The sequence below is a fragment of the Salvelinus fontinalis genome, chromosome 24, assembly GCF_029448725.1.
Source record: "Salvelinus fontinalis isolate EN_2023a chromosome 24, ASM2944872v1, whole genome shotgun sequence".
In the NCBI taxonomy this organism is placed as follows: domain Eukaryota; kingdom Metazoa; phylum Chordata; class Actinopteri; order Salmoniformes; family Salmonidae; genus Salvelinus; species Salvelinus fontinalis.
Window position 1 is genome coordinate 1,186,840 of NC_074688.1, and position 12,331 is coordinate 1,199,170.

At 39.7% G+C, this 12,331-nt stretch overlaps 1 protein-coding gene across 7 annotated transcripts in view; it reads right to left on the reverse strand.

The window, feature by feature from the left end:
• LOC129821727 (protein furry homolog) overlaps window positions 1–12,331 on the reverse strand; it is a 222,270-nt gene that overhangs the window by 3,578 nt on the left and 206,361 nt on the right. For all 7 annotated transcript variants that reach the window (XM_055879325.1, XM_055879322.1, XM_055879326.1 and 4 more), the window contains 3 exons: window positions 12,016–12,099; window positions 8,899–9,009; window positions 3,599–3,810 (listed from right to left, as the gene is read on the reverse strand). In XM_055879325.1, coding sequence (XP_055735300.1) covers window positions 3,599–3,810; window positions 8,899–9,009; window positions 12,016–12,099 — 407 coding nt within the window. The remainder of the gene's footprint in view (window positions 1–3,598; window positions 3,811–8,898; window positions 9,010–12,015; window positions 12,100–12,331) is intronic.

A 12,331-nucleotide genomic window follows, 5' to 3' on the forward strand; every position in this document is an offset into this window, starting at 1 on the left:
GTGTCTCCGGAAGGTGGTGATTGACTCCGCTGTCCTGGCGTCGTGAGGGAGTTTGTTCCACCATTGGGGTGCCAGAGCAGCGAACAGTTTTGACTGGGCTGAGCGGGAACTGTACTTCCTCAGAGGTAGGGAGGCGAGCAGGCCAGAGGTGGATGAACGCAGTGCCCTTGTTTGGGTGTAGGGCCTGATCAGAGCCTGAAGGTACGGAGGTGCCGTTCCCCTCACAGCTCCGTAGGCAAGCACCATGGTCTTGTAGCGGATGCGAGCTTCAACTGGAAGCCAGTGGAGAGAGCGGAGGAGCGGGGTGACGTGAGAGAACTTGGGAAAGTTGAACACCAGACGGGCTGCGGCGTTCTGGATGAGTTGTAGGGGTTTAATGGCACAGGCAGGGAGCCCAGCCAACAGCGAGTTGCAGTAATCCAGACGGGAGATGACAAGTGCCTGGATTAGGACCTGCGCCACTTCCTGCGTGAGGCAGGGTCGTACTCTGCGAATGTTGTAGAGCATGAACCTACAGGAACGGGTCACCGCCTTGATGTTAGCTGAGAATGACAATGTTAGCTGAAAACGATAATCACCATTTTATTTCAGCGGGTCACCATTTTGTCTCTTTAAAATACTTCTAAGCATGTTCACTATGATATTGTGATGGATGCTGATAAGGAAAACTTGCTGAATCAGATAAATGATAGTCAAAGCTTTTTTAGGCCATTTACAAATGTTTGCTTTACTAGCAATCGACAACAAGAAATTCACAGGGCAGCCCAATTGGATCCTGGTCTGCTTAAGTGTGCAGCGCCCATCATTGTTGGTGAAATAACACACATTTTTTATTTGACATTGCTATCAGCAAATATTCCAAAAGTATGGAAATCAGCTCTTGTGCTGCCACTACATAAATGGTGGGGTTAATAGTGATCTTAATACTTAATCGCCCCATTTCAAGGCTTCCTTTTCTAGCTAAGATTCTTGAATCCTTAGAAAAATTACAACTTTGCTCTTAAAAAAAAACAAAAAACAGATAAATGTATTTAGGCCTGGGCACAGCACAATTACAGCATCCACTTCAGTTATTAATGATCTTGTCCAATCCTTTGGACACTAAAATGAAATGTGCTGCTTTGTTTGTGGACCTGTCAAAATCTTTTGATTGTTATTTTATTGAATAAGTTGTCCTCGATAGGTCTGAGCTCTCAGGTCTGTTCATGGTTTCATGACTATCTTAGTGACAGAACTCAGGCCATCGTGATTGATGGGGTTGAGTCTGAATTTGAAGAGCATAAGGGTGTACCCATAGGTGTTGATTTTGAGACCTGTTCACTATTTACTGTATATATACACACACATACAGTTGAAGTCGGAAGTTTACATACACCTTAGCCAAATACAATTAAACTCAGTTTTTCACAATTCCAAGTAAAAATTTAATCCAAGTAAAAATTCCCTGTTTTAGGTCAGTTAGGATCACCACTTAATTTTAAGAATGTGAAATGTCAGAATAATATTAGAGAGAATGATTTATTTCAGATTTGATTTCTTTCATCACATTCCCAGTGGGTCAGACGTTTACATACACTCAATTAATATTCGGTAGCATTGCCTTTAAATTGTTTAACTTGGGTCAAATATTTTGACAGAGCTGGTGTAACTGAGTCAAGTTTGTATGCCTCCTTGCTCGCACACGCTTTTTCAGTTCTGCCCACAAATGTTCTATAGGATTGAGGTCAGGGTTTGTGATGGCCACTCCAATACCTTGACTTTGTTGTCCTTAAGCCATTTTCCACAACTTTGGAAGTATGCTTGGGGTCATTGTCCATTTGGAAGACCCATTTGTGACCAAGCTTTAACTTCCTGACTGATGTCTTGAGATGTTGCTTCAATATATCCAAATAATTTTCCTCCCTCATGATGCCATCTATTTTGTGAAGTGCACCAGTCCCTCCTGCAGCAACGCACCCCCACAACATGATGCTGCCACCCCCGTGCTTCACGGTTGGGATGGTGTTCTTCAGCTTGCAAGCCTCCCCCTTTTTCCTCCAAACATAACGATGTTCATTATGGCCAAACAGTTCTATTTTTGTTTCATCAGACCAGAGGACATTTCTCCAAAAAGTACGATCTTTGTCCCCATGTGCAATTGCAAACCGTAGTCTGGCTTTTTATGGCGGTTTTGGACCAGTGGCTTCTTCCCTGCTGAGCGGCCTTTCAGGTTATGTCGATATAGGACTTGTTTTACTGTGGATATAGATACTTTTGTACCCGTTTCCTCAAGCATCTTCAAAAGGTCCTTTGCTGTTGTTCTGGGATTGATTCGTACTTTTCGCACCAAAGTACGTTCATCTCTAGAAGACAGAACGCGTCTCCTTCCTGAGCGGTATGGGGGCTGCATGGTCCCATGGTGTTTATACTTGTGTACTATTGGTTGTACAGATGAACGTGGTACCTTCAGACTTTTGGAAATTGCTCCCAAGGATGAACCAGACTTGTGGAGGTCTACCATTATTTTTCTTGGCTGATTTCTTGGCTGATTTATTTTGATTTTCCCATGATGTCTGTCACGATCGCCGTAAGAAGCGGACCAAAGCGCAGCGTGGTTTGAATACATTCTTCAATTTTAATGAAGAACACTTAAACAAAAAACAACAAAACGAATAAGCCGAACGTGACCGCTATAATAAACACTGTGCTAACATGCAACATAACATAGACAATAACCCACAATACAAAACAGGCTACCTAAATATGGCTCCCAATCAGAGACAACACAAAACACCTGTCTGATTGAGAACCATATCAGGCCAAACACATAGAAATAGACAACATAGAAATACAAACATAGACTGCCCACCCCAACTCACGCCCTGACCATACAAAACAAAAGACAAAACAAAGGAACTAAGGTCAGAACGTGACAATGTCAAACAAAGAGGCACTGAGTTTGAAGGTAGGCCTTGAAATACATCCAAAGGTACACCTCCAATTGACTCAAATAATGTCAATTAGCCTATCAGAAGCTTCTAAAGCCATGACATAATTTTCTGGAATTTTCCAAGCTGTTTAAAGGCACAATCAACTTGGTGTATGTAAACTTCTGACCCACTGGAATTGTGATAAGTGAAATAATCTGTCTGTAAACAATTGTTGGAAAAATTACTTGTGTCATGCACAAAGTAGATGTCCTAACCAAAACTGTGATTTGTTAACAAGAAATTTGTGGAGTGGTTGAAACGCGAGTTTTAATGACTCCAACCTAAGAGTATGTAAACTTCCGACTTCAACTATATATATATATATATATTGTATTTTTTATACTGTATTACACAGGTTTCATTTGGAAAATAGAACTAGGTCTCAATATGTCATCGTGAAAATAAGGGTAAAAGAAAAGAAAAAGCATTTAGAACATTTGTAATAATTTAAGCATTTCCAATCAACATTTAAGCATTATTATGGCTTTTTTCATTTACAATCATTTACAATATTTAAATATTTATATTTACCACCAACGAGGTTCCCGCCCGAATAATCAGTTTAAGGATTCAAAACAACGGCAACACAACACACAAATAAAATGCAATACACAATTTTCTCTTTTTACCTGCACTCGCGGATGTAGCGGATGGCCGTGGTGAACTCGTGGTTCTTCAGAGCTTCCAGGATGGCTTGTACAGCCGCCTCAGAGGAGAGGAAGGTGGGCTCAGAGGAGGAGCATGTCTCCTGGGCAGCCTGGAGGTCACTGGAGGTCACGGAGGCTGCTGCAGCCCGCAGACTGCCCTTCAGTTCATTCAGTTCTTTGGACATATTCATCAGCTGAGGGAGAGGAAGTATAGTGGAGGTGAGTCGGACTCACGCTCTCGGGAGGACGTAGCCCCGCCCGTGACTTAAAATCAGCGTCACCCTCGGCTCAAGAGGTAACTTCCTCTTGGACCTAATGGTTAAGACATGGTTTCCTGAGCGGGAGATCCCACCATTCAGTCTTAAATGTGGCTCACTTGGTTGAGCATGGTGCTTGAAACATTAGGGTCAGTGGTTCAATTCCCGATGGGGCTAGCTATGTATGCACACACTACTCTAAGTTGCTTTCGGTAAAAATGTCTGCTGACTGGCATATAAATATTAAAATAATAAATGTAGTATTAATACATGCTCTTTACACATCAATAAACCCATGAGGTAGGGATAGAGAATCAATCTATTGCCTTAAAGGAAAAATCCACCCAAAACCACTCATTCTTTTAATGTATAGTGTTAAAAATGAATATGTCAGAGCAATATTTTTTGTGAACATTATAATAAAGTTGGTAGCAACATGGAATGTCGTTGTGGAAATCGGTTGCAGCTCAGGTCGACTACAAAATCCACAATGCAATGCTCTCTCTATGGGCTGGCTGGCGAGCAAACGTAGCTACACACAGTGGTCGAAAAAAGTACTCAAATTTATCCTTGAGTAAAAGTAAAGACACTTTAATAGAAAATTACGCAAGTAAAAGTCACCCAGTAAAATACTACTTAAGTAAAAGTCGACAAGTATTTGGTTTTAAATATACTTAAGTATCAAAAGTAAATACAATTGCTAAAATATACTTCGGTATCAAAAGTAAAAGTAAAATAATTAATCATTTCAAATTCCATATATTAAGCAAACCAGACGGCACAATTTATTTGTTTATTTACGGATAGCCAGGGGCACGCTCCATCACTCAGACATTACATTTACAAACGAAGCATTTGTGTTTAGTGAGTCTGCCAGATCAGAGGCAGTAGGGATGACAATAATGTCAAAAGTCACACAGGAGTCTAATAAAACAACTCAAATCTTTTTATCATCAATTTCTCTCAGCTAATCATCAGTCATTCGTGTAAGTGCTTGTTGAATGTCCTTCTCTATAAGCGTGCTGAAAGTCTGTTGTCAATTTGTTTACAGTAAAATAGCATTGTATCTGGTCAAACACAATTTTTCCAAAACTTTACTAAGGGTTGGTAACAGGCTGATATGTCGGCTATTTGAGACAGTAAAGGGGGCTTTACTATTCTTGGGTCGCGTAATGACTTTTGCTTCCCTCCAGGCTTGAGGGAACACACTTTCTAGTTGGCTTAAATTGAAGATATGACAAACAGGAGTTGCAATATTGTCCCTTTATTATCCTCAGTAATTTTCTATCCAAGTTGTCAGACTCCGGTGGCTTGTAATAGTTGATAGACAACAATAATTCTTTCACCTCTTACACACTCCCTTTACGGAATTCAAAATTACAATGCTTGTCTTTAATCATTTTATCAGTTATACTTGGATGTGTAGTGTCAGCGTTTGTTGCTGGCATGTCATGCCTAAGTTTGCTAATCTGTCCAATGAAAAAATCATTAAAGTAGTTGGCAATATCACTGGGTTTTGTAATGAATGAGACATCTGATTCAATGAATGATGGGGCGGGGTTTGCTTTTTTGCCTTAAATTTCATTTAAGGTGCTCCAAAGCTTTTTAATATCATTCATCTTTGTTTCATAGTATAGTTTCTTCTTTTTATTCAGTTTAGTCACATGATTTCTCAATTTGCAGTATGTTTGCCAATTGGTTGTGCAGCCGGACTTATTTGCCATTCCTTTTGCCTCATCCCTCTCAACCATACAATTTTTCAATTCCTCATCAATCCATGGGGATTCAACAGTTTAACATTTTCTTAATGGGTGCACGCTTATTAGTAACTGGAATAAGCAATTTCATAAATGTGTCAAGTGCAGCATCTGGTAGCTACTCATTACACACCACAGACCAGCAAATAGTCTTTAGATCAGCAACCTAGGAATCACTACAAAACTTATTGTATGACCTCTTATATATTATATTAGGCCAAGCCTTTGGAAAGTTGGTTTTCCTAGATATGGCTACTATATTGTGATCACCACATCCGATGGATTTGGATGCTGCTTTAAAGCAAACTTCTGCCGCATTTGTAAAAATGTGATCAATACATGTTGATGATTTAATTCCTTTGCTGTTTGTAATGACCGTGGTAGGTCGACTGACAACCTGAACCAGGTTCCAGGCACTGGTTACAGTTTGAAGCTTTTCTTGAGTGGGCAGCTTGATGAAAGCCAGTCAATATTTAAATATACCTCTGTTGATTTCACATACACTATCAAGCATTTCACACATATTATTCAGATACTGACTGTTAGCACTTGGTGGTTTATAGCAGCTTCTTACACGATGAACCTGTAGCCATATGCCTCAACAGTATTTAAAATAAGATCCTCTCTAACCTTTACAGGAATGTGGTTCTGAATATATACACCAACACCTTCACCAATGGCATTTCTGTATATGTTATAACCATGTATTGCTCCCACTGTATCAAAGGTATTATTTAAGTGAGTTTCATTCAGTGAAAGTCAGAATATGAATGTCATCTGTTACTGTTAAGTTATTGATTTCATGTACCTTGTTTCTTAAGCTACATATGTTAATGTACAGTGGTTCTTCCTTTAAAAGTTGAGTCATACCCGCAGCACAGCTTGCGGGGTGCTTCGGAATGGTATGGCACGTTGGAGTGCATGACGTCAAAGTATTTTACTGTCAGCCATTGTTGCCATTAATGCTAGTTCGACCACCAGAGGGCATCTTTGAGAAGCTAAGTTATTGAAATGACATGGAGCTGTACAGTAGACCTAAGAGTTCTGTTTACTGTAGCTGTTTTTAGTTATAAAACAAAATAACAAAGGGAGCTTTGAATAATTAAACAATGAATAAACCGCAAAATGTCGGCTAAAGCGATATAATTCACAAATGCATTTGACTGTTTTTAATATTGGCTGTACTAGAGATTTTAAAACCTTTTTTCTTACAACAAACTATATGGGATTGATTATAATTTATTTGTAAATTATTATTGTACTTGTTCTGCTGTTTATACTGTTCAAAATTTAGCTGAATTAAATCGATTAATATTATGGTGTTTCCATTCAAAGAAAAACACAAATGTATTTTACAGTAGCCTATGTAGGCATCAGGGTTTCCGTTAGGAAAATATGGAGCTGTACAACGTGACCGGTCGGGAGTAGGCCTAGGCCACTAAGCGACTGCGAGTGAAGAGCAAAATAATCCTAACATTTCCACACCCTAATTGTAGGCTAACAAATACCCAAATGGAGATTCAGTGAAAAGAAGGAAAACAAATCTGATTGATTTATCAAGACGAGTCCTTATGCTTGTCTCACACGTCTCACACGCGGGGAAGCTATTGCTTCAAATCCAATTATAACAATTGGACGACTTTGGGTGTTTCAGTAAGCAACAATTTGTTGAATTCAATTGCATTAGCCTAATTTATTCCAATATTTCTGTCATTCAGTTATATTTATTCCCATAGTAATTCGTTATGTATCCATTCAAAACATACATGTATTGTGTAACATGAGGTCCTATGAGTGTCATCTGATGATCTTCATCAAAGGTTAGTGATTCATTTTATCTCTATTTCTGCTTTTGTGACTCCTCTCTTCGGCTGGAAAAATGGCTGTGTTTTTCTGTGACTAGTTGCTGACCTAACAATCGTTTGGTGTGCTTTCGTCGTAAAGCCTTTTTGAAATCGGAGACTGTGGTGGGATTAACAACAAGTTTATCTTTAAAATGGTATAAAATACTTGTATGTTTGAGGAATTTTAATTGTGAGATTTCTGTTGTTTGAATTTGGCGTCCTGCACTTCCACTGGCTGTTGTCATATCGATCCCGTTAGCGGGATTTCAGCCGTAAGAAGTTAACTAACTTGCCTAGTTAAATAAAGGTAAAATAAAAAATAAACACATGTATGTGACAAATAAACATTTATTTGTGATAGTGTGGTGCAATGACAGAATGATGCAATTTGCCACAATCTGCCAACATCTACCACAAACGGTCGCGACATAAGCTCTGAACATTTAATTGAAGAACCCCTGCTGGCAATTTTTTTGCACTTTTCTGGGATGCTTGATTTTTTCATTCCTTTACTGGGAAGCTTAGCAGAAGTAGACATGCTCATGTGATTTATGTCCACAGTGGACTTCTTACTAGGGCACACCGCCTCAGTGCTAACAGTATAACTCTGGTTCATAGGCAGGCACATGATTACTGCCTACAATAGCTGTAGGATCAGCAGAGGCATTCAGGTCAGTTAGAAGGACATAAATTACATATTAAATCAAAGTTTTTGTCACGTGCGCCGAATACAACAGGTGTGCATTTCACCTTACAGGTTACTTACATTGTGTCTGCCAACTTCCCTGGGATATTGTACATTTGCTGAATTATTATGACAACTCAGTGACACACTAGTAGGGATTAACTGATCTGTGCTTGGGTTATTGATAAGCCATTGTCTCAACGCGGCCTTATAATGCGGATGGATCCCATCCTCCTTATCAATGGCTCATTCGAAAGAAGATATCCTCCCGAGTTTTGACATTGGCCAGTAGTGAAATCGGACATGTAGGATAGACGTTTTCGCTTTCTAAAAGTCATATTCCTATTAACTTCCAGTGAAGTGAGAGCGACTTTATCAAAGTGCTACGTCATACCGACTGGATCTCTGCCTGCTTTAACGCCAATAACGCTGATACACGTGAAAATATTGGCCCAGGGAATCGATAGAATACTCATGATGCACAAAACCAATATATAACATTAAAAAAAATGGGTGAACCTTTCCTTTAAGTGTTTAACACAATGTAAATGTCTCAAAGTATTTTGTTAATAAAGCAGATTACTGTCTATATCACCATAGACAATGAATGCATCCCATATGGCACCCTATTCTCTATGTAGTACACTACTTTTGACCAGGGCCCATGGCACTCTGGTCAAAAAAGTAGTGCACTATATAGGGAATAGATTGTCATTTTGGGCACTTCCAACAGCCTTACCTCTGGGACAGAGCTGATAGCATGGACCTGCCCAATCAGCTTACAGTAGGACTGAAAGAGCAGCAGCAGCTGAAAGTGGAGCTTGTAGAGTCGTTGACACAGCTCCAGTTGCTGCACAAACACACAAACAAAATGGCGGTCAACAACAACTCGTTGAAACTCTGTTCAAGTTGTATTACTTTGTTGCGTTTAAAATACTCTATGCTCATTTCATTCCAATTTATTTTACACTTTGACATAGCCTATTGGTTTCTCAATTGAAAGAAAAGAAGGTACAGCTACATGTGAACATGTTACTTGAGTAATGTTGGCTTTAGTAGTGTTATTGACATCACCAAGAAGCAGTAGGTTTGGCCATGGTACAATATTGTAGGCCTATTTATTTTGCAAAGACCTATTATCATCAACTCAGCATCTTGGATGATGCCAGGCAATATCCTTTGGTAACACCGCCAATGTGTCATATGGGGCGGCAGGTAGCCTAGTGGTTAGAGCGTTGGGCCAGTTGCTAGATCGAAAGGTTGCTAGATCGAATCCCCGAGCTGACAAGGTGAAAATATGTCGTTCTGCCACTGAACAAGGCAGTTAACCCACTGTTCCTAGGCAGTCATTGTAAATAAGAATTTGTTCATAACTGACTTGTAAAATATTGTATACTTTATTCTTCTTGTTTTAATTGTAATCTAAATTTTTATTCACGTTGAGAGAACAATTTTGTGGGCTACCCTGAATAAATACAAGTTAATACAAAAATCACAATGGGTGAATATATAAGGGAGAACATTTTATTTTTTCCTTTTATTAAACTACTTCAGAATATTAACAGTGAGCAAGAGACACTGCCCAGCTTAATTTAGACAGGGCACTATCAGAAAATAGGAATAAGTCATTTTGAACTTACTGCCAGAAATTCCATTTGCTACAAAGCAAGCGTGTTACAAGACAAGAGAGAGGTGAAAGGAAGATATCGAAAATCAATAGCAGGCATGCAACTATCGGCAGTCCGGGGTTAGGTGAACAGTATAAGCCTAAGTCATAAAATGCGTTCATTTTATTGACACATGAACAGAGAGATAGAGAGAAGGAGAGACGGAGAATCAGAGAGAGGGAGAGAATGCGAGTGAGAGTGAGGAGAAAGGACCAGCTGAAGTCTAGGGACTGAAAGCCGGGTGGTCCCGTGATTTTTTAAAAAGCCAAACAAGTAAGCGGTTTTGCCTTGTCACTATCTTCAATGCACTAGGACTCTGCTGGGAGTCTCAAAGCCGTTTTAAACTTGACTTAATATTTCACTCAATATTTATAAGGCTGACATTTATATATCTTTAAATTTGGATGTTTTGGGATTATAATGCAAGTCTTAATGTTTTCTGCAAATTTGCCAAGTTCCAGATCTGTTTGTGCTAGCCAACTCCTGTAGTCATTGTCATGTCCAATACAGCACAAACAGATCTGGGACGAGGCTACTGATGTATCCGTGTATTAGCAGAACCTGCTTCCCTAGCCTGGTCCCAGAACTATGTATACTCTTGCCATTGCTCATTGCCAAGCCAAACATTACAATGAGTGACAAGAGTTGGCATGATAGCACTAACAGACTAGCACATAGCCTACTGCTCCCCTTCCCAGCAGAGTCAAAATGGCCACATTACACATTGGGATGAGGGAGTCAATGTGATGCGCTGCAACTCAGGGGTTGCCCAGAATCAAGCTCAAATCTGGAGGTCATGATGATATTCAAGGAGAAAATGTAAGTATTTCACTCACAGAGTTACCACAGAGTAACCGAAAGGCAGGAAATGTGAAAGGATCAGTTGAGATCTGAAGTACCCTCTCATGCCAGTAATGTGTGAGAACAGTATACAGAGAAATAGAACATACTGTATCTGAAATCTACACGACAGAACATAATTCTTCTAGTATCTATCATTCTCCAACATGACAATTTCCAGAAATATCAAAATGATACAGCTTTTTTACGTTGGGTTATACTGTCAGTTTAGCATACATAACAGGCAATAGTACTGAGAACAAATTGGTTAGTTTAGCCACTAAGTCTCAATAAGTAAGCATTATTCATGTCACTCATCTTTGCCATTGTCTACAAAACGTTTAGTTTCTGACTAACCAATAACAAGAGGCCTCATTAACCAATTAACCAGTAACAAAATATAAAAGCAACATGCAGCAATTTCAAATATTTTATCAAGTATATTTGATCAAGTATACAGTATAAGGAAATCCGTCAACTGAGAAATTCATTGGACCCTAATCTATGGATTTCACATGACTGGGAATACAGATATCTTTAAAAAAAAAAAGGTATGGACGTGGATCAGAAAACCAGTCAGTATCTGGTGTGATCACTATTTGCCTCATGCAGCACGACATATCCTTCGCATAGAGTTGATCAGACTGTTGATTGTGGCCTGTGGAATGTTGTCCCACTCCTCTTCAATGGCTGTGTGTAGTCGCTGGATATTGTCAGGAACACGCTGTCGTACATGCCGATCTAGAGCATCCCAAACAGGCTCAATGGGTGACATGTCTTGCGAGTACGCAGGCAACGGAAGAACTGGGACATTTTCAGCTTCCAGGAATTGTGTACAGATCCTTGCGACGTGGGTCGTGCATTATCATACTGAAACGTGAGGCGATGGCGGCGGATGAATGGCACGGCAATGGGCCTCAGGATCTCGTCACGGTATCTCAGTGCATCCAAATTGTGGCATTTATATTTTTGTTCAGTGTATTATCACAACATTTTGTGACGTTTTTGTTAGTTTTGGTCTTTGGATGTTTCCGAGGCAAGCCGAAGTTGGTAGCCGAAGTCTATGCCCCTTCATCGGTAATTGGTCAACAGTAAGGATTATTAAACTAAGTGCTTGTTGTCATTCAACAAGAGAAGACTTGTTTCCATGCAAATGATTTAACTTGAGAAATACTGCACCAAACATCTTAAGATCTCCTTTGCAAAAACGTCAAATTTCATAATTAATTCAGACTATTTTGAGAAGTGGCTACAGCGTCTCAAGATGGACAATTAGTACTATTGCCGCTTTTTTCAAGCTTAGTTCTTTTAAGGGAGTATGCAAGCACACCCGTGGACAGAGGTCCTACCTTTTCCTCGTATTCCCCCGGCTGGTTGGTAATCATGACACCCCCACTGCCTCTGGGGAAGGTGGCCTTGCAGTTGGTTAACCACTGTGGGACAGGAAAGGGGGAGTTATTGTAACATCATATTCTGAATTGCACGAGGAGTTGATGAAACATTGGTACTTCAATCAATCAAATCAATCAAAGGTATAAAGCCCTCAACACCAACAGTTGTCACAAAAGTAACTCAGGGATGCGGTAACTCAGGTTAAAAAAAAAGTAACTTAGGTTTAAAAAAAAAGTAACTCAGGTAACTCAGCCGAGACAAAGAGAAAGCGGA